This window comes from Siphateles boraxobius, unplaced genomic scaffold (genome assembly GCF_051911475.1).
Source record: "Siphateles boraxobius isolate OS27281-9 unplaced genomic scaffold, OSU_SipBor_1 11, whole genome shotgun sequence".
Taxonomy (NCBI): domain Eukaryota; kingdom Metazoa; phylum Chordata; class Actinopteri; order Cypriniformes; family Leuciscidae; genus Siphateles; species Siphateles boraxobius.
This window is the reverse complement of record NW_027508711.1, coordinates 13,529,089-13,547,885: the sequence shown is the minus strand read 5'-3', so window position 1 is coordinate 13,547,885 and position 18,797 is coordinate 13,529,089. Positions and strand designations below refer to the sequence as shown.

Here is an 18,797-nt window from a genome sequence, read left to right as displayed (position 1 = left end):
TTTACTGATATAAAGTTTGTGTATTTATTTGCTGGTACACTATATTGTTGAGATGATTTCTTATAGAAGGAATAGTAGCCTACAGACGAATGATATCATTATCATTAGTCATCGTCACTATCAGGATACTGGATACTCGTGGTAAGTCTTTTTTTTTAAAATATATATATACAATACTAATACTATTTATAATACAGTACTTGCTTTTTAAGGTGGTGAGGCATTTTAGAGCTCAGTGAGCCCATAACATTATACAGTGTTGTCTTGATTCAACTGTTAGCCCAATCATTACATGACTTGTTTATCTACATACGATTATGTCTTTGATTAGATCATAGTTGCTTCGATTAGATAATATTCCCCCCAGCCACCCCAAACAACATTGGGCTAGAGTACTGTACAGTATCTGTACTGTGTAGCCTACAGTACAAAAAGTACTGTATCAGACAATGACCGATGCCATTGGACCAGAGCGCTGTCAATCACTGCCTGATTCAACTTTGGCAATGTAAAGCCTTTTTTTACCATGCCAATAAAGCTATTTAAACCTGAATTTCTCAATTTCTGATGAATTTGTGATGCAGAGTTTTTGAACTCAGACCACGTCTCTGTTCATGATATGTAAACACACAATTATTTTGAAGTATCACCCTGGTCACAATATTTATTCTGATTACTTTTGTGTGATAAAGATGACTGATAAAGCTATTATATGTAGCTAGTATGAGTAACAAAATGCTTTTTCTGTGTCCATATTTGACTAATAATAATGCAAAAATGTTTACTTCAAATTAACATTTCTGAGAAAAATGTTTAATCTTTAATACTCTTTAATAATAAATATATGTCCAAATTCAAAACTTAATACATGCAAGTAATTATGACTGAAAACATCCAGCAACTAGGGAATACACAGCCATGGATATATGTTTATATATAGGGCTATAACACCCATCTACTGGTTACACAACAGTATTACAGATGATAAATGGTGCATGACTCAGATGTAAATATTTAGTACTGTAAAATCCCTTAAAACATTTATATAATTTGTTTGAAATAAATATTTTAAGTCTTCAACTTGTTACTGTATGTGGGAGTTCAAATCAGTTTGTATTGATTATAATATGTTTCCTTTCTCATTTTCCAGGGAGTTGAGCAACTTTTCCATAAACAAAATTCTGATGCTGACACAGAGGATGGAGTGATAGTACCAGAGATACACTGTCCACATCAGACAATAATCTTACTTTGTTCAGACACATCACATTTGAATGACTGGGATATTGATCTTCAGACACCTGATTTATTTTGTTTTTATAAAATAGCAAATATTTTAATTTCCTCTAGATCAAAACAAACACAGTTCACAAGTACACAAGAGGTTGCACTTGATTTATATTAGTTTATGCTGATCATGGATTAGCATACCAACAGCATATGAATGTTAAGGGGATAGTTCACCCACAAATACAATTCTCACTTATTTTACTCACCCTCATGCTGTCCCAGATGCATTTTACTTTATTTCTACAGATAAACACGAATTAAGATTTTAAGGAGAGTAATCCATCTCTGCGAGTCCTAAAGATGCTTTAAAAACCACACACAGTGACCGTGATGTCCATGCGACCTCAGTGGATGAATCAATGCCTTCTGGAGTGAAACAATAGGCTAGACAAGAAAAATACTAATAATGTAAATTGTAAACCGTTTAAAACTATTAAAAGTCACTTCCGACCAACTATCATATGTACATGAATTACAATCCACTTGTATTATATGGACTCACAGAGATGGATTATTTCCTTAAAAATCTTTGTTTATGTTTATGTGAAGAAAGAAAGTCATATACATCTGGGATGGCATGAAGTGAGTAAATGATGAGAGAATTCTCATTTTTTGGCCGGACTATCCTTGTACCCACCCAGTCACTGCTTTGTTACTTTTACTATAACAGGAACTGTTCAAAGGGTCGTAGCATCATTTAAAATGTATATGAATTTTAAATATGTATTCTGTATTTGTAATTGTGCATTTTGTATAGTAATGTATATCATGATAATACTGTGCATTACATGTATAGTATGCAGGTAATGTTTTGTGGATTCTGGTCTTTCCTGTCACAACATTATTGCATCCAAGACTTTCACTTTGATACTTGTGTATATGCCGTATTGACAATAAAGAATGTACATTTATTTGAATTCATATTTGTAATTACTTTCATTTAACTGGTTGTATAAATCACAATTGAAACTGTTGATGATTGTTAACATTTTAATTTTAAATTTTAAATTTTAAATGTTAGAAGATAATATTAACTAAATTAAATAACTAAATAAAATTATCAGCATGATAAAAAACATTCTTTGTGTGACATATGTAATGAAATGCCCTTTGAGGTCTGTACCATTTGACAACAGGCCACGATTGTAATTTTTATATTGTTTAAATTCCTCTTATGTAAGTGATCATTAATGTTGATGGTGTAAATGCATATGCTGACAATGAGTAATGTGATGGACATGGTTGCCAACCTTGATTACCTGGTTGAAGTGAAACTTTCTTCTTGACGGCTGAATATCACACACTATGCTAGTATTATTTTTAAATTGTAACAGCTCAATCTAACCAGAGCCTAACATGCAAAAGAATCATCAGGAATAAACAAATATTCTCCGAAAACATTGGACACTATACAATATTTTCAGTATTATACAGTAGGCCTATTTTAATGTACAATTACACCTGAATAGTGAATAGACTCAATAGATCTCTTGCACTCCTAAAAGCTTCTGTCGACAAAGTAGTAGCAGCAGGTAAATACAGATAAAATTAAAAAACAAACATAACTTAATATCAGTAAAATTAAATAGAAACCTGCGCTTACAGACGCTCACATTCAAACATGTAAACACAACACTGACGTCTTCACTTCCAAGTCACGAAGCTGTCAATCAAAAACTCAGTAGCCAATGAGAACACACTGCTACTAGCCCCGCCCCCACGAGAGATATGCGTCAGAACTGCGAACGAAAACTCAGGGAGCGTAAACGAAAACTTCAGAAGCGTAACTGAAAATTCTGGAAGCGCATTTGTAAGTTCAGATCAGCGAACGAAATATGAGAAATAGTTAGCAAAACATGCCGTGTATTAAGAACGAAGTAAAAAAATGTGCCCGTATTTATTCTTTTTCAGTTTCAAAGATATTTTTTTCAGTTTCAATTTATATTTTCATCAGTTTCTTGAAAAGTTACGTTCATTATTATTGGCACAAAAGTAATTCCATAGAAGCGCAGTGCCGCATCTATGACAACCCGAGGTAGCATAACGCACACTGAACGCGCACTTTGTCAGTTTATGGCCAGCAATATTGTAATGTTATGTTTAAGGACATTATGGAATTAAGATAATGTCTGTACTATGTTATGATTGTACTGTACAATTAAATACAACCGTTGCAAAGTCTGCTGTCTGAACACTTTAACGTTACCTCAGAGCGTCCGTTAACTGAATGAATTGAGAATATCACCTGAAAATCCGATCACATCAGCAATTTTCATTCGGCAGCTGATTTCTGTAAATGAATGTAAAACTAAATGTATATTGCAGCACAGGTTTAAGTCAGTATACATTAACGACGATTTGAGATAAATAAATGTAAATTTAATATAAAACTATGTAAATCGCGCTCTGTGGCACGGCAGGATTTTGAACAAGGTCCTAAAGCCGTAGCTGGGCGCCGCCGGTGTGTGTAAGTTACACTCATAGAGAATAATGTGTTTGAATTGTAAAAGACATGGCACTGCGCGACGCGCTGCGATTCTCGTCCGGTGTGCGACCCCTTTTAGGAAATGGACAGCCGCCGACACGAACGCACACACCTATTTACTTGATAATAAAGCCGTAAAGTAGGCTATCTTTCAACTCAGGACCATAGCTCAGGACAGCACCACTTCTCACAAATACAGACAGGATTGGAGATCAAAAGTTTGATGACTGACAGCGACATAACCAATCACAGTGTGACAGACGCTTCACATAGCACCAACTGCAATGATTCATTTTAAATGAATGTAGCCTACTGGCAGTCAGACACACGTGGATGCTCGGTATTTTCCGTGGGTGCTCGAGCCCCGGAGCACCCACGGTATCGGCGCCTATGGTTATGTATAAGCTGGTATGTTCCAAATCAATGACAAAATTCACATTTAGGAGATATAAGCATTCAAAACTTACAGTTTCTCACTTCTGCTTAAATGGATCTGTGAGAAAGCCCTGACCACGCCCCCTGAGTGATTTTGTATTATACGGCGCACAGCCAGGTGTCCACAGACTCGGCAGCTGAGTTACAAATTGTGGTGTGATCTATAATATTGTTACACTGCCAGGGCACTAGGCGGCAGTAGAGGGCTATCACAAGGTTGAGAGAGATGGTTTTTAGCCAGGAATAATAAAAGAGTCCATGTGAATCGATCCAGCTACGTCTTTATTCTTATCATAAGAACCCAACACAACATGGTTTCAGAAGTGGAGCTACAGTAAGTGAAAGAATAGCAGACATTATATGAGAAGAGGAGGAAGTAAACAGAGAAGTGGAGAAGTCAAAGTTAAGCAAGGTTAGCAAGCATGTCGCACTCGCAACGAGGACAGCAAGCGGCCGGGCATGAACAGGACGATCCTCCACAGCCTCCTGCTAAAACATGTGCAACGTTCTCAATAAACCCGCCGGAATCCTTCGACTTTTCAAAGCTACATGACTGGGAAAAATGGATAAGACGGTTAGAGCGCTTCAGAGTGGCTAGCGACCTGGATAAGTCAACAGATGCTAACCAGGTAAACACGCTAATATATTGCATGGGAGACGAGGCAGATGACGTATTAAAAGGGCTGACTTTAACCGCCGATCAGAAAGAGGTGTACAGCTCTGTCAGAGACGGCTTCACAAACTTTTTCGTGCCGAAGAAAAATGTGATTTACCAAAGGGCTAAATTTAACCAGCGAGCTCAGGGGCCGTCCGAATCTGCAGACTCGTTTATAACTGCTTTATATGCACTGGCTGAAGATTGTGAGTACGGGGCACTGCGCGATGAACTGTTGAGGGACAGGATCGTAGTAGGCATCAGAGACAATGTGCTTTCACAGAAAATGCAGATGGAGAGCAGGTTGGATCTGGCAAAAGCCATTAATATGGTTAGACAAGCAGAGGACATTAAACGGCAACAAACAGATCTGAGAGGAGATGCTACACATGCTATTAAAACTACAGTGGATGCTGTCCACACAAGGAAAGCAAAGCAGCAAGCATGGAAAAATAAAAGACCGCCAGCTAAATAGTACAAAGACAAGCACGAAGCACAATCAGGAGCTGAGCATAAATCATGCCCCAAATGTGGAAATCTGCATGCTAAGATCCAGTGCCCAGCAAAGAATGCAGACTGCCACAACTGTGGTAAAAGAAGGCATTATGGCAAAGTGTGCAAGTCTACTAAAAGTGTGAGTGCTGTCACGGATGATGGCGACATATTCCTGCGAACCATTGATGCAGGAGAAGATGCATGAACTGTAGACTTACAAGTAAGACATACTAATGTGAGGTTTAAGATTGATACAGGAGCCGACGTTATTGTCATACCGGAGCAGGTGTACAGACAGATATGACAGGGTGTAGCCAGAGAAATACTTAAAAGTGGAGATAAACGCACCACAGAGGACATTTATGTAGTGAAGCACTTAAACACACCTCTGCTGAGTAGACCCGCCTCAGTTAACCTCAGACTGGTAGCCAGAGTGGATAGCCTCGACTTGGAGTCTGTTAAACAACAATACCCATAACTGTGCGGTGGGTTGGGTTTAGTACAGCAGCAGTACACAATTAAGCTCAGACCAGATGCCAAGCCTGTGTCTTTGAAAGTGCCTCGTCGTGTCCCACTGCCCTTGATGGGGAAAGTAAAGCAGGAACTCCAGCGCATGGAACAACTAGGAGTCATCAGCCGGATTGAGCAGCCGACAGAGTGGTGCTCTGGCATGGTGGTCGCACCAAAGAAATCTATGGATGAAATCCGGATCTGTGTTGACCTCTCTCCCCTCAACGAAGCGGTGTGCAGGGAAAAGTTTATCCTCCCGTCTGTGGACCAGACGCTTGGCATGCTGTCTGGAGCAATGATATTCACTAAACTGGATGCCAACATGGGGTTTTGGCAGATCCCATTATCAAAAGACTGTGCCCATTACACCACTTTTATCACCCCATTCGGGCGCTTTTTCTTCGACCGCTTACCATTTGGTATTGCCTCCGCTCCAGAACATTTTCAAAACCGGATGGTAACGGAACTGACAGAAGGCTTGGAAGGGGTCGTCTGCCACATGGACGATGCCCTTATATGGGGTTCCACACAAGCAGAGCATGACACACGGGTGCATGCGGTGCTGCAGAGGGCACAGGCGGCGGGCATCACACTCAATACAGCCAAGTGTGAGTTCAGCAAAACCAAGGTGCAAGTTTCTCGGATACATCATCTTGGCTTATGGGATAAGCCCAGACCCAGAAAAGACACGTGCTGTACACGTGAAATGAATCCGCCACACAACATCAGCGAGCTCAGGAGCTTTCTGGGCATGGTGAATCAACTAGGCAAGTCTGTGCCCAACCTTGCCGAAAAGGACAAAGCTCTCAGAGACCTGCTGTCAAAAAAGAACCCGTGGTATTGGGGGCCCAAACAGCAGAAGGCATTCAGCAGCCTCAAGCAAGAGTTAGCATCCACTCCGGTCCTGCAGTTATATGACCCAAACAAAGAACTAGGGCTGCAGCTATCGATTCTTTTTGTAATCGATTAATCTAGCACTTAATCGATCGATTAATCGAGTAATCGGATATTTTTGTGTGTGTGTGTTTTATTAACAGAATAGTTATATTAAACTTGTGTCTATTTCAGTTAAAGCTATTATAAGTTATATACTATAAGTTATATAGTATGCAAGTTATAAAGCTATCTCATATGTGAATTTTCCTTTAAGATGTTATAATATAACCACTCTAAGCATCTAAGCATATTTGTCTGTTCTGGTAGTTTAACGCTGAAGAAGAGCTGTAACGTGACTTGTTGTTGAACACGCAGTAAAAGCTGACGCACTTTTTGTTCCGTGCGTTTTAACTGAAAAATGAGTACTCCGAATCTTTATTAAAAACCAACAGGTTGGGGACTTTAATTTTTTGTTGTTGTCTGTAACTATTTGGCAGACGTGAAATACAAACAAGGTCTCGCAAAGACTGCAATACAATATTTGTTCCTCCATCACGTCCCGGTGTGTACAGTGAATGCATGCTGAAATTACTGTTGCGTGGGTCCAAAGTTTAAGCATATGTGATGCATTGCTGCAATTGGTCTGACTGGCGTGTGTGTGTGTGAAGGGGTTCTTTTTTAGGCTATACTCTCTTGCAATTGAACGTGATAGTTACGTTTACTACTTAAAAATGTCATCAAAGCTAAAAATCATATCTAGTCAAACCGCATCACGACATCGCTACAAATACAGTATGTTATTAAAATCAGCGAACATCAATAGGCTTAGACTACGTTACGTTGTTTCAGCGAGTTAAGTGTATTAAGTGAATTAAGTGTGTAATGATCCCACACTTTAGACAATTTCTGCCGTTTATTTACATATTTATTCTCCGCCATCGCGCCAACTAAATTCAAAATATATGCTTCCTGAACAGGTCCATGTGAATAACCGGTCCGTGTGAAACAATCAAATCCCTGCGCCGCGCGTATAGTGCGCGTCATAGGAATTTAACGAGGCTTCGAGGCAGAGTTTTTGCCTCGAGGAATTTTTGTAATCGAGTAACTGGAGGAATCGTTTCAGCCCTACAAATAAACTGAAAATATCAGCCGATGGCTCGTCATATGGGCTAAGCAGTGTACTTCTGCAGAAATGCAAGGGGACCTGTATGGTGCAATACACAAATGCACGCGACAGATCCACACACACACAGCGCAATCCACAGATGCACGGGAGAGATCCACACAGGCAAATCAATCCACAGATGCATGTGAGAGATCCACACACACATAGCAATCCACAGATGCACGCGACATATCCACACACATACAGCAATCCACAGATGCGCACAAGAGATCCACACACACACACACACACGCAGCAACCCACAGATGCACGCAAGAGATCCACACAGAAATCATGCATTATTGTCCTTACTCGAATTGCTTTGCTCACAATCCACAAAAATGCTTTATCTGTACCTGTAATTTCATGCACAGCAAATCGCGTGACTTTTGAGACTGTTGTTCCGCGGCCTTGATTCACAAATGCACACGAGCCTATTGGCTCGTTTCCACTGAGCAGTACGGTACAGTACAGTACGTTTCGGTTCGGGTCGGGTCAGTAAACCATGATCCAGCTAGCGTTTCCACCGCCAACAGTATACCTACTTAATTGAGATTGAGGAGTCACGTGCCGATGTGGGCGGGGTCTGAGCCGGTCCGCCATGATGGTAGGAGACGCTATCGGTTGCCAGGGGCAACGCCATCAGAACTTCACAGAAGCGCGACTAAACATTCAAGAGCTCTTTCATTTTTGCGCATTTATTATTTCGGCGGGACAGAGACGGATCTACGAATACGAGAAAAAAAGGAAGAAAGTAAAGAAATGCAAAAAGATAAGGCGAAAGAAAAGGGACCTTACAGGAACAAGCTCACACCAAGCGCAAAACAGGGGTATTTGGAGAAGCAGCATCAAGATATTTGTTCTTTTGCACTAAGAACAGTATTGTTATTTTATTATTATTACTTATATTGTCCATGAAACTTATGTTGTCCGAAAAAAATACATATATATTCAGTTCTCGATAAATATTGTTAAGCCATATCAAGTTGTTTCAAGCATTTATTTCAAGAAATAAAAAAGTAATGAACAAGGCACTCAAACAACACTTTTGCACATGTTCGTTAAGGCACAGCAAACAGTGTCAACTTATCAAAGGCATCAGCCAACCAAGCAATCCGGCGTCTCCTCGTCAGGTCAGACTTGCTCTCCCTGATGCTGTGTCCATTTCGGTAACCTAAAAAACTGTATTCCATTCTTCCTATGTTTTCCAAATGTATCGTGTGAGGTACTGGATTAGTTTTTAACGCAGCAGTGACTTCCAGGCATGGTAAAACAGTGTGGAATTGCGAGAACCTCCTCTACTACCGAGTTAACAACACACGTAAACAATCTTGTTTTGCCGCCGGAATCCTGCCAACATGGCGGAGAGGGTGAGAATCCCGTGATATCGAGGGGAGGGGCTCTGTACCATGACGACAACTCCTCACTCTCAATAGGCGTGGTGTTTGCCGGAAAGAAGCCATCAACGTCATTTTCGCGCGAAGAAGAAAGCGACAAAGTAAACACCAATGGATGGCATACAGCAGATCTTGTCCTTGCTTCTCGGCATGTTTGTCACAAGAAGACAAGCGCCGACATTAGGCATTTCTCAATACCAAGTATGTAAAGTTCTCAGCAGAAGGACTCCTGAGGACGCGAGTCCGGTAATTCTCCAAATGGAACAGCGCATTCGTGAAAGCGTCACTCAGCTCGCTCTGCATGTACATTTTAGGCAACAATAAAATGAAATATGTTATAAAACACCACTCTGCCTCTTTTTGTTTTCATTTAAATACATTTTAAACATTATGCACACAAATGTGGTTCAGGCAATGTATAGACCTGATTATATTATTCACAGCATGTTTAACGGTAGCCTATTTATAACAAAACGAAATATAAAACACAACCCTGCATTTCGTTTAAATTTAAAAAAATATTCTAGGCAATATGTGCATTTGTACAAATGTTGCAATAAACAACATTACAGTGACAATCTTGTAATAAAAAATGACAAAACTCAACCCTATCTCTTTTTGTTAAATTTCAGTTTTATCAATAATAGCCATTATAAAAGTATAAGTAAAAGGTAACGTTACAAGAAGCTATACAATAAGAAATAAAGCAAACAATTCAGTCAAATATACAAATTCAGCGCTAGTCTAACGTTAACGTTACAACGAAAAAGTTATAGCCTAAATATATGATACTTCACTTAGCCCTCAGCCAAAACGATTGGCCAGGGAATGAATTATCGATTCACGAGACCAAAGATCACCCGTTAGATATACACAAGACGAATTACCACTACAGAGTCAGCGGCAAACGTCAGAACGACTAGCCGAGGAAAGACTGTTCCAGGCGGGGAACATGATCGCATAGCGCCCGGTGATCCCTGGAATGGATCAAATTATCATAAATCCTTATAAATAAACCGCAGATTTGAGGTTTAAACAACTACATTCTCGCCTCAAAAACTCTTAAAACTACATTTCGTGAAAGATTAACCGTAGTATTACATTCCAACTGTAGATTAAAAAATGGCGCTTCTTATGTTGTCATTCCCCTTGTAATACGCGCAAGTGATGATACTCTGTCAACCAGCGTTCTGCAGTGAGTCTAGCTCCACCCTTTAGTACCGTACCACTGTGCTAGGTACCCCAACGGAAGGGTACCCAAAAAGTGGTACGGTACGGTTCGGCTTTTTGGTACCATTCACAACTTTTGACAGTGGAAACGCAAATAATTGCGTACCGTACCGAACTGTACCGTACCGTACCGCTCAGTGGAAACGAGCCATATCTGTCCACAGACATTCCCTGCAAGGATGCGATATGGTGTCTCCCTCCAGAGGGCGCTAACCGACTTCGAGCTGAATCTTTCAAAGGACTGGATTCATTTATTTTACTGACTTGCGAGACAACTGAAGTCTAAACATTTTTCACTAAATATCATATACATAAATGCAAATATAGAGTAAAACCAAACCTCTTTTTTTAGTCTTCAACATATAATCAGAATATATAGCCTATTAAGAAAACCATTTGGATAACAGGACAGCTTTAAGGTCTTTAAATTATTTCTATAACTGTTAGCCAACTACTAGGCTGTACGTTTTCTTTTGTTTATATTATTGTAATTCTGAATGTACTTTGTGGTAATGTAATATCACATAGTATTTACTTTTTGGGTGAACAATACCTTTTTCACCCAAATCTGTTTACCTTCCTGTTTACACAGATGGAAAAAACACGTTGTTTGGCAAATGAACCATTCAATTTAAAGTGGTTTTCGTGTTGTTGCTTTGTAATAAATATTGCCTTGAATTGGGTATATAATTCAGTCTCATTATTTAGTTGGTTGAAATAATATACTTTTTCCACCCACTTTTACTATATAACTCTTAATAAACTTAGAAATATTTTGCCAAAGCTTTTTAGTAAATGGAAAAAAGATACACGTGTGTATACGTGTGTGTGCACGTATACACACACAAACACACACAGGCACCACACGGTGTCGCCCAGCCCGCACGTCAACACTATAGGTGTGTGTGTGTGTGTGTGTGTGTGTGTGTGTGTGTGTGTGTGTGTGTGTGTGTGTGTGTGTGGATCTGTCGCGTGCATCTGTGGTTGCTATGTGTGTGTGGATCTCTCACGCGCATCTGTGGATTGATTTGCGTGTGTGGATCTCTCCCGTGCATCTGTGGATTGCGTTGTGTGTGTGTGTGTGTGTGTGTGTGTGTGTGTGTGTGTGTGTGTGTGTGGATATGTCGCGTGCATTTGCTGATTGATTTGCGTGTGTGGATCTCTCGCGTGCATTTGTGGAAGGTTTAGAGACTGTTTTCACTCCATATGCGGCTACCTGAAGGAGTTGTGCTGCCCTCGCTCTCTGTCTCCATCACTGCACTCTCGCTCTCCTTCTCTGTCTGCCTTCTCTCATCTTCCCCTTTCCATTCTCATTTTAAGGTATGGTTGCTATAGGTGATTTTGTTTTGGAACCTTCAGAAAAATTGAACAATTTTTCTCAAAATTGACTTTCCTCAGTCACTTTTTGTCAGATTACAACAAATCATAAATTTACTCATTGTGCCATTTAAATTTAAATAAATAAATAATTATTCCAAATCAAACCTGTTTGGGGAAAGAAATTGTGTATCAACCAACAACATAACAGAGCGTATCGTGGATTTATTTTTTTATGAGGTCTAAAAAGTTTAATATGGTTTCCGCCAGTAGAAGGCGCTTACGCAACCGAAGCAATGACACACATCCAAATCTAGAAGAAGAAGAAAAGTGAGCGAGGGAAGAGAACATAAACATGTGAAGTGAAACACAGCTGTTCATTGTGCTCTAAATCTGCTGTTTTTCAGACGGTAAGTACGTTCATTATTGGGAGAAATCTAAATCCAAACGACTAAACGATTAATTTAATTTAACGTTAGTGAATCACTCACAAACGAATCAAAATGAACCGACTGATGTTTTGCATTAACGCTCTTGAAAAATAAACAACTCGTTATACTTTGCTACTGGGATTACAAAAATATTATGAGTTGCGTTCACATTTTATGTAATAAACAAATTAAAGCTGGTTAACAGTTTTAATGCATGCAAGTTTAATCATATCTAATGTAAGAGGAACCTAATGTAAGAGGAACCAGCTTTAGCCGTTGAATTGATTCTAAACATATTGAGAGTTCTTAATGAGAGTTTAAATGCTGGGGAATATTCCCATCTTCCCACAGGACAAGAAGAAGCAAGCAGGAGGAACTACTGACATACTACTATAAAGATGGAGTTTAAAGAAGAACCCTGCAGAATAAAAGATGAAGATACAGAGGAACAAATAGGTTTGGGTTTTTCTTCATTCTCTTTAATGACTGATGAGGAGCATTAAAATTAAAACTCACATATCTTCCTGAGGCCCAGGCATAAACCTGTAAAGAGCACATTCAGGGCATTTCAGAAATATAGCTGACTGCATATGTTCCAACATGCCTAAACACACTACTTGTTTTGTCTATAAATTTTTATGCAGAATTTTATTTTATCTTATCACGTTGGGTAAGTACGCGAACCGAAAAATTCCACAACGCTTTATCTGTAGAGTGGTATAGGGATCCTCCATAGAGAGAGGCTAGTTGGCACTTCAGCACTGCATTGTCATCAGGTCCAGGCGAAAGTCCTTCGTCAGATCTGGAAACGGCCTGGATCCGGCAGGCTGCGGGAAAACCTCGGGATAAACAAAGACACTAAAATTAGCGTAGACGCCATTCTTCTTATGATGTAACGAGTACATCAGGATTTAAGGGAAGTGTTCCCAGTTCCGGCTGGCCTAATCTAAGCAGCCTAATATTGAATTATAGAAGTCTATAGAGTGTTATGTGAATGCTAGGTCAAAGAGATGTGTTTTTAGTCTAGCTTTGAACTGACAGACTGTGTCTGCTTCCCGGACAATGTTAGGAAGATTGTTCCAAAGTTTTGGTGCTAAATAGGAAAAGGATCTACCGCCAGCAGTCGATTTAGATATTCTAGGTATTATGTACTGGCCAGAACTTTGAGATCGCAATAGACGTGAAGGACTATAATGCGTTAAGAGCTCGCTCAAGTACTGCGGAGCTAAACCATTTAGTGCTTTGTAAGTAATCAGCAATATTTTAAAATTTATACGATGTTTAATAGGGAGCCAATGCAGTGTTGACAGAACCGGGCTAATATGGTCATACTTCCTGGTTCTGGTAAGAACTCTAGCGGCTGCGTTTTGAACTAGCTGTACTTTGTTTATTAAGCGTGCAGGGCAACCACCCAGTAGAGCATTACAATAATCTAGCCTTGATGTCATGAACGCATGAACTAGTTGTTCCGCATTTGTCAATGAGAGCATATGACGTAATTTAGATATATTTTTAATATGGAAAAATGCTGTTTTACAGACACTAGACACGTGACTGTGTCATCACTAGTCATCCAATTTTTGATATCAAATATGCATTCCGATAATTTTGTGAATTGGTGAGTTCCACAAGAGGTACATAATCACACACGATGGCATGATAATGGCAGAGGTTGAGTGTAGGGCTAATTATTATTTCAGTAAAAGAGTAGTCGATCGATTATTTTGACGATTAATCGATAGCCTATAGCCTTTAAAATAATTTTAAAATGCATATATAATAACAATATATAATAATATATGGTTCAAATATAGTATCAAAATCAAGTAGGCCTAATCATATGGTTTTATATAACAACACTGTCTATTATGTATATAATATTATGTATTTTAACAATACATAATATTTAGGGGTGTCACGATTCTCGAAATCTTCGATTCGATTACATTTTCGATTCTAAGGTCACGGTTCGATTCGATTCTCGATTTTTACTCTTTTTTTTTTTTTAAAGCACAGGTTGCTGTTGCTCCTAAAAAGCTGACATCAGTTAATCGCAATCTCACACATCTCTGTTATTATCAATGAAGCTGACTGCACAATGAATCTTTCATAATATATAGCCTACACTTTGTTTGTTATAATTAGAGGATTTGCCAGCTTACAGAATTCAGCACTGAACAAAAAGTCTGTTTTGAGCGGTCAGGAGAGTCTATCTTAAATGCTTATGATTGGCCATTGCGTTCAAGAAATCAACACATATGTCTGTGATTGGCTAAATCGCTCAACGCTGCAAACATGTTATAAATAGAATCTCTGGCCTGTAAATCGTTTCTATTTTGTTTTAGTTGTTCTTGTTGCTTTTCTGCAACAGATAAATACAAATTTATTAGTTTTTATGTTTTATTCATAGATATTTCTAGTTTGCGGGAGTCTGCGAATCGTTTTATTCTCCCGCAGACACAGAGTGAGTGCATTACCGCCCGAGCTCGCACTCGGCCATCAAATCTAGTCCCGCGCCGCTCTCTATTGCGTTGGGAGTGCACGTCTATAGATCAAGAGCCCGGCCCGAGGATCGTGACGGGAAATATCGGCCCGGGTCGGGCCAAGTTCGGGCTCGGGCATAGAATCTAAGTCAGAGGACTCACAGCCTTTCAACACGTGTGTATTTTTCCCCGCGCCGTGATGAGTCGTTCATGAACGATACGTTCATTGCCTCTGTCATGCGACAAATGAACAAAAGACTCGGAAGGTCAAGTAATTATTAATGTTCCCTGTAAATTATCTTTGACTGCATTATAATGATTTCTTAATTCAGAATATGATCAAGATTGCGTAGGTGGATGTGTTCGGGGAATTTGCATGTTAAAAGTATAACGTTTAAAGCCCCTGAAATGACTAGAAAAAAGATTAGTTAATTTTGATGAACGAGACTGAACAATAGAGTCAGTAAAACGATCCGAACTTTCCATCACGGGCGCGACATGGGGGCATGGCAGCATCGACGATTACATTTTTTATTTCGATTTTTGAGATTGTGAATTAATTTCGATCGATTTCGATTTAAAATCGAAATCGTGACACCCTTAATAATATTATATGTTCATATAATATTATGTGAACAACACCAGTCCAGTGGCACCTTCTGTAGGCGTGCCACTGGACTGGTGTTGTTACACTTTACAGTAGATCAAATCCTTGTTTAATATTGGCCAAAAAACATTTAATTCAAATGTAAACTTAATATTTAATATTTGGCCTCCTCTTTACAATAGAAACTCAGAGCGAGAACTTTTATTTTGAAATTGTGATGAACAAAAGTTTGCATATTTAGAAATTAATAAATTATTTATCTTATAAATCTGATGAAATGGCGCACATTGAATTTCCAGATAAACGTTATAAGCAAGCTAAACAAATTCAGAGATTGAGACACTCCACGCATGTAAATGATAACAGTTCATATGAAGCACTGTGAACGGAGCCCTAACCTACACGCATGCAAAAAATTCAATCGCATATATATTAAACCCACAGGGCATATATTTATTTAATTGAATTGCAGTCTTTGTGAATTCTCAAAAGCATTATATATGTAGTATAGTTTTTTAAATAGTTTTAATACACTGTGCAGCCTTGGTCTAATAATGTGGTTTATGGATTCTCGTCCATGGAATGTGCCATTTCCGGTATTTTGCCGGTTACTTGAGACAGGTAATTTGCAATCAATGATTTTTTTTTCAATCGTGTACTCTAATTTAATCGAGGAATCGTGACAACCCTAGTAGAGTGTTTGGGGCGGATCAGGTGTGGAAGAGAACCAATCGCAGCCTCCAGCACTTTATTACGAGAAACCGCCCACCTTTAACATAAACATGCACATACACAGAGACAATATACACAGGAGGACAGAATGGAATCAAGAAAGAAATAATCAGGCTAACAAAGTTCAGGAGGAGCATGTTCAGATAATTATGCTAATTACTAAGCCCTCCCTCCAGACAGCACGCCAAATATACATACTATTTACTCTAATTTTATGTAAGTGTGAACTCGTGAAACACAAAAAAAGTTCTGGTTCTCAGGAAGATATTACAATACTGCTAAAACTAGATACTAGTAGACTCTGTAGTAAAATAGATTTATGCTAAATTAAGAATTAACTTTATTTCTTTGTTCCTCATTTGAATTTTGTGAATTTAATGTTGATTTCAGACCTGATGGAAGTGAATGAAGACAAATATCAGCATTTCACAAGTGAAGATGGAAAATTGACATATAAAAATGAAGACAAAAAATATCTGTTTCAAAAACCTCATTTCAAAATTGAAGATGAAAATGCTGTCGTTTCAAAGCCTGAAGAGAATTTCACACAACAACAAGCTGGAAAATCTGAAGTCAAAGGATTTTTCACCTGCTCAGAATGTGGAATGTTTTACATGCATAAATCAGACCTTAAGAAACACATGAAATCTCATACCGGAGAAAATCTGTTCACATGCATTCAGTGTGGAAAGACTTTCTTAAATAAATCAGACCTTAACAGACACATGAGAATTCACACTGGAGAAAGACCGTTCACATGTTCTCAGTGTGCAAAAAGTTTCAGTTGCAAAAGAGTTCTCAAAAATCATCTGCGCTCTCACTCTGGAGTGAGATCATTCAGCTGTGATCAGTGTGATAAAACATTTGTTGTGGAATCAATCTTAAGGAGACACCTTAAAATTCATGCTGCTGTGAAGCCTCACGTTTGTTCTTTTTGTGGAAAGAGTTTTTCACTGCTGAAATATTTAAAAGTGCATGAGCGTATTCATACTGGTGTGAGACCTTATGTGTGCTTTGAATGTGGGAAGAGCTTTGCTACAACAACACATTTAAAATTACACCAGCGAATTCATACTGGAGAGAGACCATACAAGTGCTCAAACTGTGGAAAGAGTTTCGCTCGGTCAGGAGACATGAAAGATCATGAGAGAGTTCATACTGGAGAGAAGCCGTACCAGTGCTCTTCGTGTGGGAGGAGATTTACCCGATCATCTCATCAACGGACTCATGAGAAAAAGCATTGCCCAAAGTTGTCTAAGTGAGCCCAAAGTTGCCCATTGCCTAAAGTCGTCTAATTGTTTTTCTTTTGCTTTTTTATCTTGGGATGCCCATACCGAGTTAACTAAAGAGTATGTCAGCTCCAGTTTGGAACCAAACTCTTCTGAAGACTTGGGATGCCCCAATACCTGTGAAGATATATTACTCCAACTCTGAATCAACATGCATCAATGCTACATTTTTCTATACATCCCAATCATTTGTTAACAAACATGTATTTATTAGATCAATGAGCTTATTGTTTCTGCCTTAAATTAATATATTGTTAGCTAGCTGTGTGATTTGTATGTACATGTCTAAAATGCATAACTTGGACACAGTCACCTCTGATAACACATCACTCTAAATTGTAATATAGACATGCATTTTCAGTAAAGCTGTTTTGAAATATGTATTGTGAAAAGCCATATACAAATACATGTTAATTGAACTGAATTGAGCAAAGTTCACATTCACACCCATGATTTACAAATATTGCACTTACAAATGATTTGACATTCAGATTGTTTCAACAGTGATTTAATCTACTAAAAGCAATTTACTAAAAATTAGTAGTGAAGTTTAAATTGGATTGGTCAAGCATTGCCCTTCTCTTTTTAGAACAGCTGTAATACGAATATTACCGTTATTGCAGTGTGTAATATAGCTGTCTGGGAATGTAAACGATCTGCAAAGTTGTGAAGATGAAAGTGCACGATGAATAAAGTTATTGTCTCTCAAAAGAAAGACCAGAGACTGAACCACGTAAACGAGTCGTCAGAAATTCAAATGCCACTTTGTTACGGCTACACGTCACTGGGTAACACATTTGCATAATGCAAATTATGGTTTTCTTTGGCTGCCCGATAACATCTACTTTGACCCACCCTCAAATGCTGTAGCTGGTTGTGTTGTGTACATGTTGAGAAAATGCTGGCTGTGTTCGAAACCGCATACTTCCCTACTATATAGTAGGGAAAATGCAGTAGGCGAGCGAATAAATATGTACGAATCCTTAGTATTCATAAAAGAGTATGCAAGAATTACCTGGGTGACGTGAGAATTCTTGCGAGATTCGGACGTGCGTATACTAATAGTGCGTTTGAATATGCCTACTATATAGTAGGAGAAAACAGTACAAGAAAGTCGTATGTCAGAAACATCAGTATTCATAAAACGATGGGCAACTGCTTCCAGCCAGATTCTGAAGCACCGATCGGGATACTTTTCTATCCCAGGAGGCCACGGGAGAGGATACGTCATAATCGAACATCACGGAGATCAGCATGGCGGGTGTTTTCAAATGTGAGTAAACACGGTTCCTTTTGATATCGTACGTGTTGAACTACTGCAGAATAAACTGTAAAAGGTCTTATGAGACCCTCCATCACTACACCTGTCCTTATGAGACCCTTCATCACTACACGTGTCC

The 18,797-nt window shown here is 38.9% G+C and overlaps 1 protein-coding gene and 1 long non-coding RNA gene across 3 annotated transcripts in view; one reads left to right on the top strand and one right to left on the bottom strand.

The window, feature by feature from the left end:
• The window catches only part of LOC143703363 (uncharacterized), a 276,206-nt gene that overhangs the window by 21,317 nt on the left and 236,092 nt on the right, over positions 1 to 18,797 (bottom strand). The window lies entirely within an intron of this gene.
• LOC143703111 (uncharacterized) lies at positions 11,460 to 18,135 on the top strand. Its single transcript, XM_077197245.1, has 4 exons — positions 11,460 to 11,858; positions 12,129 to 12,265; positions 12,638 to 12,742; positions 16,499 to 18,135. The coding sequence occupies exons 3-4, from the start codon at positions 12,685 to 12,687 to the stop codon at positions 17,368 to 17,370; spliced, it is 930 nt and encodes a 309-aa protein (XP_077053360.1). The 5' UTR covers positions 11,460 to 11,858; positions 12,129 to 12,265; positions 12,638 to 12,684; the 3' UTR covers positions 17,371 to 18,135.

Coding starts and splice junctions, on each gene's coding strand:
- LOC143703111 (XM_077197245.1), top strand. CDS start 12,685: ATGGAGTTTAAAGAAGAACCCTGCAGAATAAAAGATGAAGATACAGAG. Junction 12,743..16,498: donor AGATACAGAGGAACAAATAG/GTTTGGGTTTTT, acceptor TGTTGATTTCAG/ACCTGATGGAAGTGAATGAA.